Source organism: Caretta caretta, chromosome 12 (assembly GCF_965140235.1).
Source record: "Caretta caretta isolate rCarCar2 chromosome 12, rCarCar1.hap1, whole genome shotgun sequence".
Taxonomy (NCBI): domain Eukaryota; kingdom Metazoa; phylum Chordata; order Testudines; family Cheloniidae; genus Caretta; species Caretta caretta.
In genome coordinates, this window is record NC_134217.1 from 24,625,790 (window position 1) to 24,650,225 (window position 24,436).

The window sequence follows — 24,436 nt, forward strand, 5'->3', positions numbered from 1 at the left end:
AAAAACACTATTAAGAAACCACATTTAAAAACAACAACAATAAAATAGCCTACATGCATACTAATAAGCTGACCAGATATCACTTGACTCTAGGGGTTTCTTTGTGGGTTACAAATTCATCAGAGCTTCCGCTCACAACAAGCACAGTGTCTTATGAGGCCTCAATAGGCTGACGCCATGGACCAAGGACGCTCTCTGTCTGTTTGCTGGATCAGGAAGGTGGCCCCGTATCAGTTTAAAACCCAGGCTTTTATCCCAAAGGCTTTTTTTTGGTCTTGTGGTCTCTGGAGGTGGTGCAGAATCTTTCTGGAGCACTCATGTAAAATCCCCTATGGGTATTTCTTTGACTGCAACTGACCTTCCAGATAACAGCTTTTGAATCTTTGGACAAAAACAGATGGCATGCCTGCTCAGAAGAAAAATTAGGACTTAGTGATACTGCTGAGATGTGATTAGGAGCTTATTGCACTGTACTATATATTCCTTGTAGTGTTTTTAAAGTAAATATATAAAATAAATGCTTGCTGGGTTTAAGAACATTCTCTTAGCACCAGAGGCCTGTATAATATATATGCAAGTATTTCAACTTTCTGTTGTGGTGGATTAAATCATAGCAAGATATTAAAAAAACCTTCAGTGCAAACACCATTCAATAGATTTAGTTACTTTAGGGTTAAATTCATTCTCCTCCACATCGGAATCTGAAGAAGAGAGCTTTAACATTTACTAAAGTTGCTAAATTGCATATTCAGGTATTTCTACGTGCTCTTAGAACTTGTAAATTCAGCGTATATCTGGCAAGTCTTGCTCATGCAAGTAGTTCCACCAAAGTTAGTGATGGAAAAATAATACCAAAAGTTGCAGTTACCAACGTTTTTCAATTAGAAATATATAGCAAAGAAGTTTAAACAATTAGTAGAAAAGGAAAGTCCTGTACAAATCACAATTGATTAAAAAAAACTGGTAAAGAGATACTTAGAAAATGCGAGCATGTAATGTGGACTGGCAGACTTGTACGTAGCTGGCACATTAAGAGAGTCAGCCAATGAAGTTCCTGTATCACTGACAATTTTTGAGAAGTCAGAGAACTAGGCAGGTACTTGCAGATTAGAGAAAGGCAATTATCATCAAATGTGGCAAGAGCAATCCTGACAGTTATCATAATGTAAGTCAAGTGAACTACTGGAACAAAGGTATGGAAGGCAGGTGTGGAAATTACTACATTTAGGGAGAAGAATAAGCAGCATGAGGATTTACACAGAACAAATCTTGCCAGACAAATGGGATTGCTTTTGTGGATAGTCCCAAACACATTCCATTTTAGGGAGAAACTCAGAAAGCACTAACGCTGAAAGAGACTCAGGGGTGAGACAGCAAATTAGTTTGGAATGCAATTCCAAAATACACAGAAAGTGCAATTTTGGGCCACACAGAGAGAGTATTGTATTACAGAGGAGGCCACAGTCTGCATAAAGAATTGGTATGACCATACCTGAAAAAGTGCATTCAATTTGAAAAACCCACACAAAGAAGAGGAACAATGGTCACCTTTAAAGCCACTGAACATCTATCTGTTGAAAGAGCTGGGGGAGGCAACTTAGTTTGGTGAAAGTGATAAAGTGTTGTGCTCATTAGGGTGTTGGATTAACATTTGTACCATGCTATGAAGATAAAACTTTTATATAAGTGTTACAGCACAAATATTATTTGTGAATGAAGGTAGCTACCAGTCAAGGGTAGCTTCTCCATGAAGATGTTACTTAAAATGGAATGCAAAATTAGATTAACGTCTCCACCACTAGGCAACCCAATGATATTTCAATTTCTAAAAACATATGAAACCGTGTATAAATATTTTCTCAGTCCCCATTTAATATACATTTCTTCAATTAACATAAAGCATTAAAGAGTTAAAGTATTTTTATTTTTACTAAAAATTGTTCTTTATATGGCAAGGCAATTAAGTTATTTTGGCATGTGCGGCACATAAAGCAGCTGTTGTACAGTATGTTTCACTTTACAAAATATCTTTAATCAGCACAGTGACTAGTTCTGTCATTTATAATTAACGCAAGGAAAATGGCAGGTGCAGCATTAATTAGTAAAATTGAAGTCTCTGCAAGATATGCAGTCATACTAACTTAATCCTTTCTAAGTATAAAAACAAAACATGCTAATGGCTTTGCATCACATAATCTTGGAAATACACTAGCATTTTTTAATAATGTATTTCCATTTTTGTAACTTATGCACCCATATATTTTTCTTGACTTTATGAAATATCTTGCTTGGAAAATGTGAAGAGGAGGAACAGATACTTTTCAAAGGCAAGACATTTCTCTAAAACATCCCAGGAGAATTTGTCTCTGCTATCCAAACACCAAGAAGGAGATTGAATCAAAAGTATTATATAAAATGGCTCTCCTCAGTTGATGCCCAGAATAGATCCTTCAGCTGAGGAAGAGCCCATCTAAACACTAGGGAAACTGCTCATACTCAGTTCCGATATTATTAAAAGCCTAACTGCCATATACATAGTACTAGCATGTTAAGATTTGCAGTGGACCCATAATTCCTATAGGCACCCTCCAAACACAAGACTATCCTGTAGCGGTCATCTTGGAATTATTCCCTATGAAAAATGTTCCCTGCTCACTTTTGCAGTCATGAGATATTTGAACATATCAAAAATCAAAGTATTTCTTCAGTTCATATAATCACAGAATCATATAAATATAGGGCTGGAAGGGACCTGGGGAAATCATCAAGTCCAGCCCCCTATGCTGAGGCAGGATCAAGTAAACTTAGACAGTCCCTGACAGGTGTTTATCCAACCCGTTCTTTTAAAAAACAAACAAAAAAAATCCACCAACCTGCAGTGATGGCAATTCCACAACTTCCTTTGGAAGCCAGAGCTTAACTACACTTATCGTTAGAAAGCTTTTCCGAATACGTAACCTAAATCTCCCTTGCTGCAGATTAAGTCTCTTACTTCTTGTCCTTCCTTCAGCAGACATGCAGAACAAATTGATCACTGTCCTCTTTATAACAGCCCTTAACATATTTGAAGATTGTTATCAGATCCTCTCTCTCTCTCGTCTTTTCTCATGACTAAACATGCTCAGGGTTTTGTTTCTCTAAAACCTTTCCTCATAGGTTGCGTTTTCTAAACCTTTTATTATAACCCTCAGCTCCTTTTCAGCAGTACAACCACCTAGACAGTTATTTCCCATTTTGTAATTGTGCATTTGATTTTTTTCTTCCTAAGTGAAGTACTCAGCACTTATCTTTATTGAATTTCATCTTGTTGAATTCAGACCAATTCTCCAATTTGTCAAGGTCATTCTGAATTCTAGTCTTGTCCTCCAAAGTGCTTGCAATACCTCTCAGCCTAGTGTCTCTCCATATACACTCCTCACCATTATGCAAGTAATTAATGAAAATATCAAATAGTATCAGACTCAGGACTGATCCCTGTGGGACCCCAGTACTTACACCCTCCCAATTTGGCAGCAAACCATTGATAATGACTCTTTGGGTATGGTCTTTCAACCAGTTGCGCACTTATATTATTTTAATCTAGACCGCATTTTCCAAGTTTGCTTCTGAGAATGTCATGTTGGAGTGTTCCAAAAGCCTTAAGAAAATCAAAATACATTATATCTAAATCTCCCTCCCCCCCATCTGCCTAACCAGTAACCTGTCAAAGAAGGAAATTCAATTGGTTTGGCATGATTTGTTCTTGGCAAATCCATGATGGCTAATCCTTATACCCTAATATCCTCCAGGTGCTTACAAAATGATTGGCTAATAATTTGTTCTAGTATCCTTCCAGGTATTGAAACTAGGCTGATTGGTCTATAATTCCCCAGGTTCTCTTTCTTCTCCCCACTTTTAAAGATAGGTACTATGTTTGCTCTTCTGCAGTCCTCCAGGACCTCATCCATCCTCCATAAATTCTCAAAGATAACAGCTAATGGTTCTGAGATGGTTTCAGCTTGTTCCTTAAGTACCCTAAGGAATTTCATCAAGCCCTGCAGATTTAAACACATCTAACTTATCTAAATATTCTTTAACCAATTCTTCCTCTATTTGGCTGCATTCCTTCCTCCTTACTGTTAATGTTAATTGTGTTAAGTATCTGGTTACAATCAACCTTTTTAATGAAGACTGAAGCAAGATAAGCCTTCTTGATGTCATCCCTTATTAGCTCTCCTTTCCCGCTAAGTAGAGGATATATACTTTCCTTCATCTTTACTCCTAACGCAGCGGTTCTCAAATTGTGAGTCGGGACCCCAAAGTGGGTCAGGACCTTGTTTCAATGGGGTCGCCAGGGCTGATGTTAGACTTGCTGGGGCCTGAGGCCAAAGCCGAAGCCTGAGCCCCACCACCAGGGGCTAAAGTGGTAGCGGGGCTCAGATTACAGGCCCTCTTCCTGGGGCTGAAGCCCTTGGGCTTTGGCTTTGTCCCTGACACACACACATACCCCCACTCCCCTAGGGTGGCAGGGTTCAGGCAGGCTCAGGTTTCGTCATGGGGTCATGTAGTAATTTTTTTGTCAGAATGCAGTTGTGGTGCAATAAAGTTTAAGAACCCGGGTCCTAATCTATTTATAGAATCTCTTCTCATTCCCTTTCATGTTAAGCTTGACTACTCTCACCTGGAGAACTTTATCTCCACCATCCAGTTGATACTTGAGCATTGTGTTTGGTCTTCTCAAGTCTTCAAGCTCATTAAACTGAACTCTGCCAATCATTGCCTCTTGCCTTCAGTAGATACTATTTGCTGTATTTTAACTCTGCCTCATACGGGGTTAAGCATCCATTAGAGCTTTGTATCATCACTTCAACAGTTAACCAAAACAGACAATGAAAAAAAACCCTGCAGCTGGCGAGATCAAGATTGCAATAGTCATGAGCATATTTGTAATCCAACACTCCGTCCATTTGTAAGCAAATTCTCTCTGTCGCATTCAATTGTCTTTGGCCAAAATAAGATCATAAAATAAAAAAGTTCAGTAGACCCATTTTTGAAAGATGCACAAGAAAAAGGTTAACTTCCCCACTGGCCAATCTGCAGAATTTACTTAACAGCTCTCTATACATGTAATTGCGTGTGTTTCCTTAGATGTGCAGCAAAAAGGAAATTTAATTGCCTCAAAAATGAGATACGAGATAGAGCTACACAAAATCCACAGTTAAACAGGATCTTACATACAACTGATAACAACCCTTTAACATTTATAAAGAGAACTCTTAAAACTCACCTGTTTGTATCAAGACAAAAATGGATAGAGAAAACTTCCCACATCTACCTTATATAAAAATAAAAAACAATGCAACAAATAAATTAAAAGCCTTTTGCACTATGAACTGTGAGACTAGATGCTACAGATGCATCTAAGACTGCAGAATACTGTACAACAAGGATAAAAGCAATTTGCATTGCTCTGATGTTAAATAACAGTTTCCTCAGTGGGTTGATAGTACCTTTTGCATCTGCAAACAAAAGAACTTCCAAGGCCAACCATGTTAGATAAATAAAAATGGGATGTAAGGCAAACTAATTTGCTGTTTTTCTTGCAGTACTAATTTTGACTTAAAATTGAGTCTTCAGGGAAGGAACTAAACCTCACCACAGTGCAGTACCTCCTGCCAACTAGCTTATGAAGCAGGACTTCTGACTCACAAAGGAGTTATTCATCCATCTTTCTGACAAGTAGTAAAGGTACATGACAGTGGCTGACAAAACAAAACAAGAATCAAACAAAGGGATTCAGTAAGGATAGAGAGAGGAGTCTGGAGAACACAAAGATACCAGTGATGATAAAATTATTCTAATATACATTGCAAGGAGAGAATTACAACAAAACTCAGTTTTACCATAATTGTTGCTGTAAGAAACCAATAATTTACTAAACAAATTGATGAGTACTTCACAACATTAGACTGAGAAGGCTAGAATATGTACATTACAAAGGAATAACACTTGGTGGGGAAATACGACATGACAAGATGGATACTGGATATATTGGAAGGCTTTTCTTTCAGATCAGACATTCATGATCAGTGTGGGCAGCAAACAGCATATCTCAACTAGCATAAAAGAACCAAGGAGGAGGTAGTAAAGTTTCATCTACAAACAGGCAAATAGCCTACACTGGGAATAGAGTTTATGGTGTACATGTGGGAGTTAAGTAGCATCTACACTTTGTCAGACAGGTGCACCTTGTCTACTAGAACATTTCAGAAAGCAATATTCCACTCTAAAGTGATCATAAACAATTTCAATTCCAAGGTAGCTTTAAGACAATAATAGTCACAATCTCTCTCAGAAGACAGCAGACATGCCCTGCCATATGGTCTATCTAACACAGTTCAGCACATGGGATTGGCTGCAACCGTATTCCTCATTAAAATAAAGGTAATAGCTTCAGTTAGAAACAATCCAATTTGAGATCACAACAAAATTAGAAAGTCAAGTTCTGAAATGTTGTAGGGGCCAAAAATTTTATAACTTATTAGACACAGGATAAATATAATTAAGATTCTGAAAAAGTAAATTAATATAAAAAGGTCCAATTTCTCAAGGGCTATGGTATTAAGCAATTTTTACGATAAAAGTGAACTGAAACAACAGGATCTGGAAAGAGAATTGCTTATGTCCTTCATACAAGAAAGAGCTACGAACTTAAACTTAATCTTCTAACGGTTTGGTAGTTAAGACATTGGTCTGGGACACAGATACTGAAGTTCAGCTCTGCTAGAGACCTCCTTTTCTGACTTTGACCCTGCAAAAAAACTTACTCATAGGCTTAAAGTCATGGATATCTGTAACTCCATGGACTAGCACAGGATCAAACACGCAAGTAAAATTAGGCATGTTCTCTTTCTGTGCCTTAGTTACCCATCTGTAAAATGAGTTTAAATATTTCCCTACCTCACAAGGATGTTGTGAGGATAATATTAATGTTTGAGCTGATCAGATGTATGGTGATAGTCTCCAAGCCAGAATCTCAAAGCATTGAAAACTGAAGGGTTTTTTTTTGTTTTTTAAATAAAGCACTATATACACCTATGAGCTCTACACTACAGATGAACATCTACTTGCAACTACGCATTGTGAAAAATGTGGGAAGTAGCTGCATTAACTATTATGCATGCTATATACAGATTTCTATATATCTGTGGGTTTGATGGATTAGATAGCTAGTTAAGGGTTTAAAATCAAAGCTTTTGGGTTGCAGAAACCAAATGAATGACTGCAGATAACCTTATTTGATTAGTGCCCAAATGGACAATACTTTGAATCTACTCTTGGGATACCACAGCCTACCCCTTCTGAAGAAATATATAGACTGTTTTAGCCAGGCATATGGTCCCAGATCAGGTCTTTGGAACAGATAAAAGTCAGCTTGTGAGCTGAGGAGAAACACTCACTGAACTGGGGAAGTCAGACTATCAAGTGGCAGGAGTTGCAGAGGGCATCCTGTCTCACCCAACCCCAAAGCTTGGGGGAGCCTGGGTTAAAAAGAACCTACCTAAACTGGCAACGAAAGGCTAGGTTTAGGTAAGAAATATAACAATTAAACCCTATATGTGTAACTCTGCTCAAGTTTCTATGAACCAATAAATCATATTTGTTTTTGAAGAAGCTGTCCTGAAGCACTGCGAAAGTTTACCCTGGGAGCTTGTGACCCAAACCCAGCTGGCCAAGCTGAGGTAGATACCGTGGTAAATGGGGGTATTGTCGCCTTAGGATAAAGTCAGGTGAACTGGGGGTTGCACTCAATAGTGCAGGTGTAGGCCTGTCACTTGGAAGAAGTGCCCATGGGGCGGAGGGAGAGAAAGAGGTCACAAGTCACCCCTGAACCATAACAAGCACATTTTGGGAAACAAAGATTCAGAAGACTGAAACAGGATCTGAAGAGGGAAAACTGATTAAGAAGTAAACAATAGACAAGAATTCTTGATTCTTTAATATGCAAAAATCCTTGTTAAGAATCAAAAGTGCCTAGATGAATTTGAGAGCTGATGAAGCGTCAGTTTAGGATTTGATCCAAGGAGAAGGGCTTGTTTGCAAATCTGGGCATTAGCAATTTCAGCACCCAGGGTTTTATAACACCCAAGTCACTTTAGCAAAGTTTGCAAAAGGTTTACCAAAAAAAGTACTGCATAGTAATATGCCAGAGCACAAGCTTTCTGGCTTGATGTGATTTATTCAATAATGCAGAATTAATGGAAGGTCTTGAGGGCTTAAGTTGAGAATCAGGTTTAAAAGCGGGGAAAGGAGGCTCTTAAAAAAAGAACTCTCTTGCCTCCTGGCTTAGCAAGATTCAAAAAGTAATTGGACATTTATACAGATATCCAGAATTGTCATAACTGATCACAACAATTTTGGAAGGGAACCCAGGAAAGAATTTTCTGTAGTATCTGGCTGGTGAATCTTGCCCACATGCTCAGGGTTTAGCTGATCGCTATATTTGGGGTCGGGAAGGAATTTTCCTCCAGGGCAGATTGGAAGAGGCCCTGGAGGTTTTTCGCCTTCCTCTGCAGTATGGGGCACAGGTCACTTGCTGGAGGATTCTCTGCTCCTTGAAGTCTTTAAACCACGATTTGAGGACTTCAGTAGCTCAGACATAGGTGAGAGGTTTTTCACAGGAGTGGGTCAGTGAAATTCTGTGGCCTGCGTTGTGCAGAAGGTCAGACTAGATGATCATAATGGTCCCTTCTGACCTTAGTATCTATGAATCTATGAATCAAACCTGATGTTTCAGGTCTTAAACCAAGCTCTAATTATTAGATATTGGGATAAGACTTAATTTGAGGGGTAGATTTACCAAAGGTCACATGGCATGTCAGTGGCTCAACCAGGATTGGGACAATAAGAGTTTAAACTGATGTACAATCAGTATAAAATCCTAAGTGATCTTTTGATTAAATATATGTTTAGAATGTACATGAAATGAGCTGCATTCAGCTTCGTTCAGTTATTGTCAGATCTAGTAAATGCTTCATAGACTATCCCATAACAAAAATGTCAGTTGCTAGCAGTCTCAGCAGGGAATCCAAGAACTGAGAGGGGTAACGAAGACTGAACTTTCTTTTCACCATTAGAAGTGGCCCTCCCAAGTCAGGGTTGAGGTAAATTGGCAGGGCAGCCTAAGCTGTACAGTTTTCTTTGTTCTGTGGTTAAAACAGAAGATTTCAAATCTCCAATGTGGTTAATCCAGCACCTTTCACTACCATTAAAGCCACTTTAAGAACTGAAATATCAACTGATTACATTATGCACATAGTTAACAGCCAGATACATCAGAATTGTAAAATAAGCGGATACACTGAAAAAGATGTCTTACTTTCCCATCCAAACTGCATAGCTTTCAGGGAGTTTGGGGACAAAGAGAATGGATTTTCCAGTATCAACATCAATCGCTCCATAGCAGTCTGGTTCAGTTACTCCAAAAGTCCAATGAAAATAAGATTCCTAGATAAATAAATGGAGTGTCATTACTTTATCCGTCAATCACCCTGCCCCCAAAATACTAATACAATACATCAACATACTAACAGTTCATTAATATTAACTCCTATTTATGTGGACTTGAATAAGAACATTTTTGTTTTGTGCATCACAATTTTTGTAGATTTTGTGATAATTTAGACCTCATTTCATTTCACGGTGATACAAACCTTACTTTGGAACTAACAATTATTTCTTATATAGCATGCTATTGTATAAGATTGTAAGCCTTAAGGAAGGATCTATGTCAAGCAAGATAAAAGGACAGCAAGAAGAAACAGCCAGTCAGAGAAAGAAGAGGGTAAGACAAGAGCAGAGCCTATGGGCACAGTATGCCTCTGAGTCACAACCCTAAATTGCAGCAGAATTTTGGACAAATTAGAGGGGAGAAGAGTGAGGAAGAAGCTGCAATAAAAAAATGGCACAAGTTTATCAAGACCTGAAATCAAGGGATATTTTGCATTGGGAACAGAAAGGAATGGACAAAACTCAAAGATGAGGCAGACATAGAACAACAAAATTTGACAAGGGTGGATTGGTGAGGCAGAGGCAAGAGAGATTGGGTAATAAGCCTCCTTTTACCCTCTTCAAAAAGCGACCATAGATTGTGTATCATTCTCCCCTAGATGCCAGACAGAATGTATTACGCAGCCTGCTGTCACAGAAGATAAAAATTTACTTTCCCACCCCTTTCTTCAAAATGTGAAAGTTCCGTTCACAGAACCGAAGCAGTACTCTAGAGTTTATTTTATAACTGGCAAAGCAGAAAACAGTCTGCTATAACAAAAAGACCCAACTAAGCTTGACTCTAACTAAAAATCATTCAATTATCTTGATCATCTAATGACAAATCAATGATGTGTTCAAAGTGAAATTAACAAGAAACAAAACCCTGCTTGGGCTAACAAAGAAACACACAGGTACTTATGTATTAGTCAAGTTATAATTTATTAAGTTTAGGTCCAACATGCAAGTTAAAATACATATCCATGCTCTTCCACAGCTTGGGTGTGTTCAGAACTGGCATTTAAACCCATGTGCATATTTTGGGGGGAGATGGGGAAAATCAATAAATTAGTGAAAGATTTTTAACCTGTGTTAGACCACTCATATTTAGCAAAATGCTACACAGTGAGGTAGAAGATTACGGCTTCTATGATCCAAGCCAGACAAAAACTAAGCAAGTCTGAGGATAAAGGCTCACTTTCTACATGTACTGTTATCAACAAATATTTATAATGCACTGGTGCCTAGAGGTCTCAACCAGGTTGGGGCCCCACTGACCTAGGCAACATGAAAACATATAGTAAATAAGCAATTAAAAAGAAGAGCAACCCCAAGCCAAAGAATCAATACATCAGAAAGATGTATTGTTATTACAATGGTTAATCTAGGGTTTGAAGTAGTCAGTAACAATAAAAGCAATGCCTTTTAAACAGGGTGGAATGTACTAGTCCTTGATTTTTAAAGGTATTTCGGCATTTCTGTGCTCAGCCTAAATCAAGGTGTATGCACCTACAGGGTAACATGGTTATAAAATAAGTACGACACTACTACTACAATTAAGCACTGGAACAGGCTTCCTGCAGAGGTTGTGGAATCCCCATCACTGGAGGTTTTTAAGAAGGATGGACAAACACCTGTCAGGGAGGTCTAGGTTCACTTAGGCCTGCATCAGAACAAAGGCCTGGACTTGAGGGTTTCTCAAGGTCCCTTCCTGCCCCACATTTATGAGATTCCATGAAATCTCATTTTCAAAAGTGATTTAGGCACTTAGTCTAATCCCATCAACTGTCAATGAGATTTTGGCTCCTAGGTGCCTACGTTCCTTTTGAAAATGAGGTTTAGGCTCCTAAATTAGTTAGGCATTGCAATCCTGAGGGCAGCAACACAAATACATTTAAACATCTGGCCCCTAGTCTAAAATAAAGGGAGGGAAAAACTAAAAGAAAGAGTGCGAGAGACAAGCTTAGAAAAGAAGTAATTCAAGAGTTTGTTTCTGGGTTATGAACCTAAATCTTACCTGGCGAAAGACAATGCCAGTATCAGTGCAGTATCTTTGGGCTTCCTCGCCACCCTGCATCAGAACAATTGCATTCTTCTGGACATCTTTGTTCCCCCTTAGTCGATCACACAGCCGTTTTCTATTCAAAGCAAAGAGTGCTGCTGGCACTTTCAGCGTCTCATTCCCCAACCAAAAAGATGGTCTAGAAAGGATTTTAAAAAAAGATAACTGTATTGTAAAATAATATACTGGTTAATATCATTGCGAGGCACAGGGTTTATTTGAAGTCTAACAGAGAAGGAAGTCAAATCTGAAAAAAGTCATTTGTCAATCACAAAAGTGGACTAGGTTTTAGGATTGTAGAGAGAGAGAGAACCACGTAGTTACAGTGCATGGTATTGCTGAGAGGGAGAATGAAATATTAAAACTTCAGTCGTACAAGTAGTAAATGATAAATAGGTACTAAAAATGAATATTTTTGGCTACAGTTATAGTCCGTAATGCGATACAGAAGTTAGCCTCCTTTAAAGAAAACAGAAGTGACTTTATTTGGGGTGAGGGGAGACATGCAATAAATTACAACAGTGTTAGTCTGCCGAGATATTTGAAATAAGAGCAAACATGGAGAGAGAGAGAAAAATATGAGTTGTTGAGAATAGAACTGAAGATTATATTTAGAATGGGACAGTTTCTTTAACAAATATTACACAGTATCTGGGAAAACCTATAGAAGCTGAACGAAGGACCGCCTAGAAAAGATGGCAGTTGAAATGGCACGCAGAACGACAACATTTTTGATACTCCCTTACTATTTGTATGTATATATGGGATTTCAAAGAAAAGCTATATAGTTTTCATATAGATGGCCAACAGGAACATAACCTAAATATCAGTAGCCTACTGTTACACATGACTGTGTGTTTCTTCATAACTGGGTCAGATCATATAGGAAATTGCTGCACAAAAGCAAAGCCTGGACAGTCTTTTAGAAACTTTCTTCAATGATTCAGTTTGTTTGAGTAAAATTTAGAATAGAGATACACTTCTTTAAAAACAACAACAAGAAATATCCTAGCCAAAGGGTAGCTTTACGTAAAATGGATTTATCCATGTTTAGATAAGTTCTTTTAGCTACATCTTTGGCCCAGGTGAAGACTAATGAGTTTGTTTTTATATGATCATTCACTATTTTGCCCTGAATCTTAAAGGAGCTGCTATTGTCTATGGCTGAGTGAAAGGAGAATTGAGGGACACTAGTTAAATAACTCAGGTGTTTAAAATTCCATAAATATATATATTGCTGATTCATAACCAGCTGAAAGAAAAAAGTCTAAAACAGAATTCCTCTATTTTATATTTACAACAGGGAAAAAATGATCTGGAGCTTCAAAACTGTAGTATTAATAAAAACCCAGGATTAAAGTTCAACTAGTTCTATATAGTTCAACCTCTTTCCAGACACTTTATTGCATGTATTCTTCTCAGCAGTTGGAGGATCATTTTCTACATCTACAATATTTCTGAGAGAGATGATAGTGCTGAATTCAGCCACATTGCTACTATGCTACACTGTTGCTAAAATGAAAAAAATTAATCCACATTAACCTTCATGTATTAATTATATGGCTTTCATGGAAAATTACACGTCCGAAAGGTAACCTTTGATTTATTATAGCTGAGTAGAGCAAACTTTATAATCAGAAATCTAACCAACAATTTCTAACTGCAGATACAGCATAAAGAAGATAATAAAATATTTTATGTTTTATTTTTTATTACACTGTTATATCAGTGTACATTTTAAAAGATGAAAGATAGAATACAGGAATAGGAATTTAGCTGATGATGCATAAAGCTCAAATCTGATTATTTTTATTACCTTCTCCCACAACCCCAGCAACATGCTACGTGATAATTACAGGGACCAGTGAGTCACTAGCTGTGCAGCACATTTGCACAGAAGCACAGAATAAGCGTTCTTTGGGGGCTAACTCCAGCTGTAGGAATGATAAAGCAAATCTATTCAACCCTAGCAATAAATATTCTAAATCTTCAAATAATGCAGTAAAACTTAATTAGAAACTAAGGCCAGTTTCTCAGGTGTGGTGTGGCTGCGTGCATTACACTGCATTGTTTTATAAGGGGGCTATAAAATCTGTTTACACAGCCCAGGTAGGACCACTGAGCAAAAGACTGAGGCCAGGTCTACACTACCACTTATTTAGGCATAACTTATGTCTCTCAGGGGTGTGAATAAGCCACCCTGAGCAGCATAAAGTTACACCGACCCAAGCACCAGTGTGGACAGCATTATGTCGGTAGGAGAGCTTCTCCCGCCAACATAGGTACAGCCTCTCACGGAGGTTGATTTATTATGCCAATGGGAGAGCTCTCTTCCCAGAGGCATAGCGCATCTTCACCAGACGTGCTGCAGTGGCGCAGCTGCACCGGTGCAGCTGCGCTGATGTACTGCTTCTAGTGTAGACTAGCCCTACAGGAGCGATCCTGGGAGACATAAAGTCAATGCAGGGTCTCTTAAGTCACACGCTCTCCCTATTGCCAGCACTATATGAATAAGAAGGTGCGATTAGCACAAAAGGGACAGTCAGATGCCACACTACTTTTTCAGATTCTCCTGGCTATTATGGTCTGATGTGAGGACAGCCTCTATAACACAGCGCAAGAAGACAGACAAATGTTTTGGCACAACACAGCCTACACTTTCAAGTGAAGAAAAACCATCTTCACTGTAAATTGAGAAAAGTTATAAGGTTGTATGGTGCATCTGATTTAAAAAAAAAACAAACAAACTGATCTCCCTCATCTACACAACCTGGAGTATTCCTGATATGAGGCTGTTATGATCAGATTTTTATCTCCATTAAGTTTATTATAAACTCTCTCTCGGAGGGGGGGGGGGTCAGAGCCAGCCCCAGCCCACTCTATACCGGCAAGTGCCTCCTTCCCCCTCCCTGGGGTAACAGCAGCAGCCGGGGGCTCTGGCAGTGCTTTAAAGGGCCCTGGGCAGTAGCAGCAGCTGGAGCCCTGTGTCCTTTAAATCATCACTGGAGCCCTGCCACTGCTTCCCCAGGGCTCTGGCCGCCACTACCGCCCCAGGCCCTTTAAATCGTCCCCGGAGCCTGCCAGAGCCCTGAGCCCAGGAACAATTCAAAGGGCCCAGGGCTCAGCCACCGCTACCGTCCCAGGCCCTTTAAATTGCCGCCCCAGCCCCGCCGCCGCTACCCCCGGGCTCTGGCAGCTATTTAAAGGTCCGGGGGCTCCAGCCGCTGCTAGGAGCCGCAGACCCTTTAAATTGCGCCTGGGGAAGCCGATCCATGCCGGTACGCCGTACGGGTGCATACCGGCTTACTTTCACCTCTGGGCCCAGTCCTTGAGCTGCGTCAGGGTTGGGTACAGCCTCACCGCTAAGTCTGTGTCCCAGGGGAGGTGGAGCTGCATAGTGACCTTCCACCTCTGTGCAGCCAGTAGCCTCTGCTCCCCCATGCCATGCTGAAGACTCCAAATTTATTTGACAGTTAAAATTTACAGAATGTTCAAATATTGTGTGCGGAATTTTATATTTTTGGTGCATAATTTTTAATTTTTTGGCACAGAATGCCCTCAGGAGTAAACTATCAGTCTACATACAACTAAAATTGCTAACCTCATTCCGAGCCATTCTACAAAGGATCTTTTACTAGCAGTTGAACATATTGACTGAAACGTTCATTAAAATAAGGATGAAAATGAATTCTTCTGAGAGCATTTTTACATACAAGCAAAGTTCTACCCTCAGTTGCATCTAAGAGATGCCATGATTACACTCCATTGAAGTCAATGTGACAGCATAGATATAACTGGCAACGTAATTTGGCACGAATACAAAACTGTGGTTTAAAAAAAAAAAACTATCATGTTGGACTTTACTTTGTGGCTTCTAAATAGAATGAGATTAGCGGAGAGTGCTGGACCCCCACCAGCAAGGTTTGTGGGACACAGCAGGGTTTGGTTGAATGTTTGTGCAAAGTTCTATTTAGCTCCCCAGATTCTTTGCTGAACACTTTATAGAGCCCACAGCATGAATTCATACAACCTTGCTATGGAAGATATCAAATGTCCAGACTGAAAATTATAAGGAGACAAAGTTAGGGGTTTGAGTGCTTTATTTAAAATAAAACAAAAACAAAAAACATCTTATCTTCTCTGCTATCTTTGTTTACTCACTCTTCCCTCCCAAATCCCGTTTTTCCTTTTCTGAGCTTTTCTTACTACAAAGATAGACTGACTGACTACAAAGAGAGCAAAATCCATGAGAATTTTTCCAGTAGAAAGAGGATCAGCCTCTGTGCATGCACATCTCCTATTAACTTCTCTCCATCCTTCATTTTAATCATTTCTTTCTCAGGCTAGTAACTGCACAGAAATTCAATTGTTAGAACACTACTAAGAATGTAGCATGCATTATCCTTTAGTCAGTTTCCTTTTGCATGTTGTGACACTGGAAATGCGACTTGTGTAGTATTTAGGAATGCAACACTAATCAAACCCTTCTTCAAATGCAGAATATAAAAGTTCAATGACTATCAACTGCATTGCCAACTAAAAGGTGCATAACAAGCTGCCAAACTACTGACTTTGCATATCTACAGCAGCGGCTCAGAAACTAAAGATGTTTTGTTTAAAAGCTGTTATTGTGACTACACAATGTCAGGTATGTTATAATTATTGTTTATGTGTTTCTTATACTTGTAATTTAAGCAAATATAAGATGCAGAATGTGGAAGGATAGTTATATGAATAAAATTAGGCCCCAATCCTGAAAACTTACCCTTGTCAGTATTTCACTGAAGTCAAAGGGACATGCGGGTGTGTGTAGAACTGCGGCCATATTTGCTACCAAATAATACTACTAGAAAACATACACAGTAATAATATTTTTCTAGAGAGAGCTGCAAAAATTAATTTAACCCTGCAAGAGAGATTACTGTTCCACGCAGTTCATGACACGTGAATAGCAAAAGGAGATCAGAACAATAGCTGTTTACTTTACTCCGTACTTCTATTAAACTAAAAGTGAAACATAGCTAGGAACAGTAAACCACATCGTCTTTTAAAATGTCACTTTCTTTCATCTTAGGCATTCAAAGCTTATGTGAGAAGTTTATGTATTTCAGACAGGTATTATTTCATTACTGTAGGGTACCATGAGTTATGTCAGAGAGTTGTGGGGGGGCAGAGGGACTTTGTAGGGAACTATGGTATAGTGATTAACACACATTCAGAGCCTGGATTCCTATATATTTCTGGCTGTTCTACTATCTCCCCCTAAGACCATTAACTTCCCTGTGCCTCAGTTTACCCATCTGTAATATCCCCTCTGGTAGTGTAGACTGAGGCTTCATTAACCTTGCCAGCAAGCTGCAACTATGTTGAAAGCTTTGAAAGGATTACCCTTTTCTTTCACTAATAAAGAGCACCTTTTAAAAAAGCTATATTTAAAGGAACACTATTTTCTTGTATTCTAGTCAACATTTTTAATGTTAATTCTCTGTGTAGTATATTTTGTGACTATACAGAGGAAACCATAAAAGCAACTTCATCCGTGCACAATGTGTTGTCAAATACACAGAGTAAACCAAACAATCGAAAAGAATATTTTCCTCACCACTAATCTTTTAATTTCTGTAATCCTAAATGTTGCTTGTAATTATAGTAGTCAAAAACTTCATCAATTTAAAATTGATGTCCTTTTTATCTTCCTGCCTGCAACCTACTCTCTTTCGTGCAAGTTGGGAGTCTGCCATTGACTTCAATAGGAGCATGTGAGAGCCTTTAAAAAAGGAACTATTTATCTTAACTGTGAGGGGGTGGGGAGAGACAAACTTCACAAGATGCTGATTTTCATGTAAACATACAAGATTTATTAATGTATTTCCAGAGCTACCTTTTCTTGTTATTCAGAGGGAGGCTCCATCATTTTGATACATTTAATGGCTTTTTTAAAAGAAGAACTGCAAAATGGTTTAATTTTGTTACAAAAATTGAGCTATAATCAGATTGCCTACTCAGCACACATCTATTTCTAAACATAATTCACCACACTTCCTGCAGCCTAATGGAGCTTTCATTTCTATAGGCAAGTTAATGTTAAATATAATTGGTACTAATCCACCCAAGCTGAAAGAAATCACATGATGTGCTGAACAAATGATTAACCCATTTTACAGTTTCCCCCTCTTTTAATGAAATTTTTTGCTTCAATATTCAATATTTCAGTGAGACATTTAATATCTAATTAACTTTAATTCTCTCGTTTTCCACTTTGAAACTTTGCCCCTATATTTCATCTGATAAAAATGATCCTCAGCATAACTGTGATGGGCACTACAAAGATAGTTAAAACTGCTTGATGTCAAGGCAAGCATGTTCAAAATGGCCTATGTGAGATGGACATTAAGACTTCTGTGTATAAGTAATTTAGAGAGACCCTTTGAGCCTTCAGAATTTCAAATCTACGCACATTTACTATGGCACAGCAAGAGCTCTGCTATAGTTCAGTTTACATATAATTAGGGCCCTACCAAATTCACAGTCCATTTTGGTCCATTTCACAGTCACAGGATTTTAAAAATTGTAAATTTCATGATTTCAGATATTTAAATCTAAAATTTCAAAGTGTTGTAATTGTCGGGGTCCTGACCCAAAAATGAGCTGTGGGGGAGTCTCAAGATTATTATAGGGGGGGCTGTGGTACTGCTACCCTTACTTCTGCACTGCTGCTGACGGTGGCGCTTGCCTTCAGAGCTGGGGGCTCAGAGAGCAGTGGCTGCTGGCCGGGAGCCCAGCTCTGAAGGCAGAGCCATCACTAGCAGCAGCGCAGAGATAAGGATGGGATGGGATGATATTGCCACCTTTCTGTGCTGCTGCCTTCAGAGCTAAGCCCTCAGCAGCCACCAGTCCCTGGCCACCAAGATCTGAAGGCAGCAGCACAGAATTAAGGGTGGCATGGTCTGGTATTGTCACCCTTACTTCTGCACAGTTGCTGGTGGGGCACAGCCTTCAGAGCTGGGCACTCAGCCAATAGCCGCTGCTCTCCAGCTGCCCAGCTTTGAAGGCAGCGAAGAAGTAAGGGTAGCAATACTGCAACCCTCCCTTTAGTAACTTGCAACCCCTCTGCAACTCCCATTTGGGTAAGGACCCCTAATTTGAGAAACACTGATCTTCCATGTGAAATCTATATAGTACAGGGTAAAAAGCACACAAAAGACCAGATTTCACCAGTCTAGGATGCGTTTTTCATGGCCATGAATTTGGTAGGGCCTTAAGTATAACTATAGGTGCATAAACCTAGGGTCACTTAGAAAATCCAATGCTATTACTACGCCACATACCAGGGCAAACCAGAATTTCATTGTGACGGCAACAGTAGAACTCAGACCCACGCTGCTCCAAGCACAAGACTAACAATTGAGTTACAGGAGAAACTCCTTTATCTGACAGCAGTACAGGGCCTATGACACACAGCTGAGCAGCTCTCAATCTCTCAGAAAAAGTGATGCTACATACACTAGCTGCCCACAGCACCACTGGAGTGAAGCCACCAGGGCAGAAGACCACCCCCAATACAACAGGGGAGAGAGGGGAGTTTTGACCCGCCAGCCCCTGCTCTTACGAGCTATGCCACAGGCACTTTTCATGTCTGTCCCCGGCCACTATCACAGGGGCTCTCCTGAAACACCCGGCTCGGACTAGCAGGAGGCGGTAACTCAGACGGCTGGGTCAGTCTGCAAAGGGACTAGCAGGGGACCTCGCCTTGCCTTCCCGGGAGGGGCAGGCCCGCATCCCCACGAAGAGGGAGCCGGGGTCAGAGCTGGCTCAGGGGGTCCCGACCGGGCAGCGGCCAGGGGCTGTGCACCGGCTGCCAGAGAACCGCCGCTTACCCCTCAGCCGCAGCCATGTTGCCCCGCTGGACTTCGCCTGTCATGTGATCCGCTGCCTCGTCAGCTGATGGGGCGGTGGCGAGCGGATCGCTGGGGGCGGAGCTCGCGAGGGAGGAGCCGCCGGCGGAGCCGCTCGGGTGGGACCGTTGTGGCCGCGCTGCCCTGCTCGCGTGACCGGGGACCGGCGGAGCGCGAGCGCCGGGCCGCAGCCCCTGGAAAAGGGCAGCGGCCCTGCTGGGGCAAGTGCGCGCGGAACCCTGCCTGCTGCGCGCGAGCGGGGACCCGCAAAGGCAGGGCGTGGGAGACGGATGCTCCTTTGCAAGCCATGCCGTGAGCCCTGCGGTCGGGGGCCGTGCACTGCACCTCGGCCTAAGAGCAACGCGGAGCCCTCGGCCCAGAAATCACGGGGCAACCCTTTGCCCTAAACCCCAGATTGTCTTACTCCTCTGGTTCCTGGGGCTGCTTCCTACAGCGCCTGGCTCTGGGGCGAGCCACTGACTAGCCCTTCCCCAGCCCCAACCTCCTACAGCCCCCCGAGGCCACCCTGCTTGGCTCTTACAAATCCCAGAGGCCTGGCTCACATGATTTCAGAGAAAATCCCAGGCACAGGTAAAATGATGGGACTTGAACCTCTTAAAGGCCCCGCTCCCTCTAATGTAGGAGGAGCAGAATTAATTTGTGCAAATGAGTACACATTTGTGAATATTTTCCTGGTCAAGAGATTGCCTAATATGTGTGGCCTCTTGTGTAGGTTTCATTGTACAAGAAATAGGCCAGTTGAAACAATTAGTTTTCTCTGTGCCAAGAGCAACAGACTAGGAATCTACCTTTTACATGAATTGCTTTCATTTATAGCATAGAGATCACTGAAATAAATGGCTATTCAAAAATTCCATTAGAATGCACTATAGAGGTATAATCCCTTTAACATTAAGAGATCCTTTTACTCTGTATCTTGTGAAACTGAGAACTTGTTTACCCATAATCTTTAAGAGCTTGAACCAATGTCCATCAATGTCAATGCTTTCACTGACTTCAGTGGGAAATGGATCCAAGCCCTAAATCTGGTCCTTTTGATGAGACAGACACCCCTCAGACTACTTCAGAACTTGAATTGACTTTTCCTTGCGCACAAATAATAAGCTACCTGTAGAAACTAAGTATTATTGTGCTAGAGGTCAGATAACTATCCGTAATACAGCAGCAATAGAAAAGACCCAGAAGCACGAACTACAGTTTAAAGCGTGACAGACCTCTTGCATGACTTGAATAAATTCTTTAGATTAGATGCCTCTGTGATATAGTGACATATGCTGTCAGGAGCAAGCAGTTGTTTATGTATACCACTATTCTCTGCTGGGTGGAAACAGAACTGCTCAATTGTGAGTCGTAGGCTTTATACTAAAAAGAAAAGGAGTACTTGTGGCACCTTAGAGACTAACCAATTTATTTGAGCATAAGCTTTCGTGAGCTACAGCTCACTTCATCGGATGCATCACTTCATCGGATGCACTTCATCTGATGAAGTGAGCTGTAGCTCACGAAAGCTCATGCTCAAATAAATTGGTTAGTCTCTAAGGTGCCACAAGTCCTCCTTTTCTTTTTGCGAATACAGACTAACACGGCTGTTCCTCTGAAACCTGAGAAGTTACAGTTACTGATGCAGTTCCAGCACTGAAATACTATGTGAGAGCTGTGAGGCAATCACCCGGAAATATTGATTTTTTGAAAGTCTGGGCAGGAGTGTGTAAATCAGGAAAACTAGAAAAGTCAAGTAGTCATATGCTTTTATGTCCAAGGGTCTCCAACCCTTAGTAGGAAATGTAAACAAATTAGGAGTCTGACGTTTATTTTGTGAGTCATCCATTTGACAAGGAACTAATACATTTCTTTCTCCAAAATAAGGCTAGATATAAATTGGATAAAGCACAGTTTTATACATTCTTACTGATAAGTCATTGAATTTCAAAGGAATTTTCTCCAGTTTGCAAAGAAACTGAGAAATCTTAAAATTAACCAGTAGTAAAATATTTTACTCCTTCTCATCCCCTAGTTGCAATCCTTTTGGATTAGGCTTGTTGCTCATTAATGGGATGAGATGAGGAAGCTTCTGTCTGTGCTGTACTTCTTCTGTGGGTAAAGAAAGGACTAGAGTTTTCAGGGTTATTAATCTGGCAGTTTTGTCAAATGCTAGTATTAATAATTTCTTCCTCTCCATCCGATCTATCTACTCTCTGCCCATCCACACAGTCTCACCATTCTTAAAGCAAGAGTGTTCTCTGCAGCATCTTCCCTCTGAACTAGCCTTCCCATATTTCTTTGCCTCAACTCTCCTGCTCAGTTCAATTCTCTCATCTTTTTTCCTTTGCCTATCTTTTATGTTAACAAATAACAGAGGGTCAGATAAATTAACTCTATAGAGTGTTATGGGATACAGTTTGTATGAACTTTTAAATCTCTAGAAAATGTAGGCCTGTTCCTCAAGACCTTACTCATGCAAAATTCCTGTTAATTTCAGACCTACTACTTGTATGGTTTGGTGGTTGGTTGGCTGGTTGGTTTGTCAGTTACCTTAAACTTCCTGATTTTCTAGCCTTGGGAGCTAAGCGAATGAAAACTTTACACTGTGTACAAATGAAACTCATTTGTGGGGTGGCTGAACTGGCAGGAGAATGAAACGTCAGCCTCATGAATGATACCAGCAGCCAGACTAGAAGCAAGAACAGTTTTACTGCACAGATGGATTATTTTAATACTTTCTTTGCATTGCATTTGAATCTGCAACTGAAGTAATTCAGAGGCAGATCTAATATCTGACAGACCACATTAGATCATTTCTAAAACTGGATGCAACTGGCAGGTTTTTGTCACACCAGTTCTATTACCTCCTCTTTTCAAAAAAAACTTTCATGTTAAAGGCCTGATTTTGCATTTTTTGCATACTCAGAAGAATTTCCACTGACGACAGTAGCAGTTTGGATACACAAGGAATGTAATAGTATCTTGTGAACCTTGTAACCGATACTTGTAATCTCTCATAACTCCAGCCTGACCCCAGATGTACAGTACCTTTCTTCTTAACTTTTGTGAATTTGATTTTAAACATTAGCTTTAATAAAAGTTTTTAAATATTCAAACCTAAGAAGGAAAATCAACCACTACAATTCTGATTACTGGCCAATGCAGCCATGTTTCTGAAATGGCACTTCAGACATCTCTATTAAGGATTGTTTGGTGGCTTCTTCATTTCAGGAGGCCCATTCTCTCCTCATTCTACAATCTAGTTCAGTAGTTCTGAACCTTTACAGCCTACTGTACCTCTTTCAGGAGTCTGATTTGTCTTGCATACTCCAAGTTTCACCTCACTTAAAAATTACTTGCTTAGAAACTCAGACATAAAAATACAAAAATGTCACATCACACTATTACTGAAAAATTGCTTAGTTTCTCATTTTTACCATATAATTATAAAGTAAATCTATTGGAATATAAATATTGTAATTGCATTTCAGTTTGATATGTGAGCCTGTTTTTCACTTGTGAATCTTGTCATTCTGAGAGGTAGTAAACAATTAAGCAACAATTAAGTTTCTCCACCTTGAGTCTATTCCTACTCTTTGTCTTGATGGCAGTCATAGCAGAAAATGAGACTTCACAAAGATATGTTGACCCAAAAGGTAACAGACCATTCAAAACATGGTTCCCAAGGTCAGCGAACTCTTTCTGTACTCAGGGCTGGTGTTAGATGGTGGCAAGCAGCAATTGCCTATGCCCCTGCACCACAGGGGACCCCATGAAGCTAAGTTGCTCGGACTTCAGCTTCAGCCCTGCATGGTGGGACTCGGGTTTCAGTTTTCTGCCCCGGACCCCGGTGAATCTAACACCATCACTGGCAACCCCCTTAAAATGAACTCACAACCCATTTCGGGGTTGTGACCCACAGTTTGAGAACCACCGATTATAATATCTAGAGCAGTATAAACAAGCAATTGTCTGTATGAAATTTTATTTACTTCGCTAGTGCTTTTTATGTAACCTGTTGTTAAACTAGGCAAATATCTAGATGAGTTGACGTACCCCTTGGAAGACCTTTCAGTACCTCCAGGGGTACACGTATCCCTGGTTGAGAACCACGGATCTAGTTAGCCAATAGCAACTGAGAGTCTCAGAGGGAACTCCTTCTCTGTCTTTTTCTCCTTACATATATGTAAAACAAATTGAATTCTTCTGACAAGGACACTCTTTTAACAGAAAAGGCTCTGGGAATGTTAACAGGAGATCTCCCAACAATGAGTCATACCTGCACTTAGATAAGAATCCTGCCCCGATAAATGGGCATTGGTGAGTTTGTTTTTCCACTCCTCTTCCTACATGTGTCTCTATACTATCTTAGGGTTTTATACTGCTATCTACATAGTATCTTAGTATTCACGTTTCTATCTAAGAATCCATAGTAAGTATATATACAGCTCCTGTTATCCTATTCAAAAGCAATTGCAACAAAAAAATGTTACGTTTGTGACACTATCTGTCACAATTTGAAAACTACTCAGCCTTTGTGAATACAGGGCTAGATTTTATTTTCCATGTTTTAGAGAAAGATGATGATGGTATTCAGTAGGCTTATTGAAGGTAGAGTGACCAGACAGCAGCTGTGAAAAATTGGAACGGGGGTGGGGGGTAATAGGAGCCTATATAAGAAAAAGACCCAAAAATCAGTACAGTCCCTATAAAATCGGGACATCTGGTCACCCTAATTGAGGGTAACTTTGTGTGGTGACATCCAGTGGTTTATAGGTTCATGAACAGTTTTAATCCATTTCCTGAATCTCAAAATTTTTTATCATCATCTGCTGCATGTAAATGCAGAAAAATAGAGATAACGGGAAATGCTGATTTATCAGTGCAGGAATTCTTATCAAAAATTCAGTAGGATCCATTGTTCCTAAGGGGCTTTTCCACTGACATT

The 24,436-nt window shown here is 40.1% G+C and overlaps 1 protein-coding gene across 1 annotated transcript in view; it reads right to left on the minus strand.

Annotated features, from left to right (window-relative positions):
- Window positions 1–19,587, minus strand: part of PEPD (peptidase D) — a 217,489-nt gene extending 197,902 nt beyond the window's left edge. The window contains exons 1-3 of the mRNA XM_048870777.2: window positions 19,468–19,587; window positions 11,546–11,729; window positions 9,359–9,486 (exon numbers count right to left, since the gene is read on the minus strand). Of these exons, the coding sequence (XP_048726734.1) occupies window positions 9,359–9,486; window positions 11,546–11,729; window positions 19,468–19,511 (356 nt within the window). The 5' untranslated portion in view covers window positions 19,512–19,587. The remainder of the gene's footprint in view (window positions 1–9,358; window positions 9,487–11,545; window positions 11,730–19,467) is intronic.
- Window positions 19,588–24,436: the final 4,849 nt, after the last annotated feature.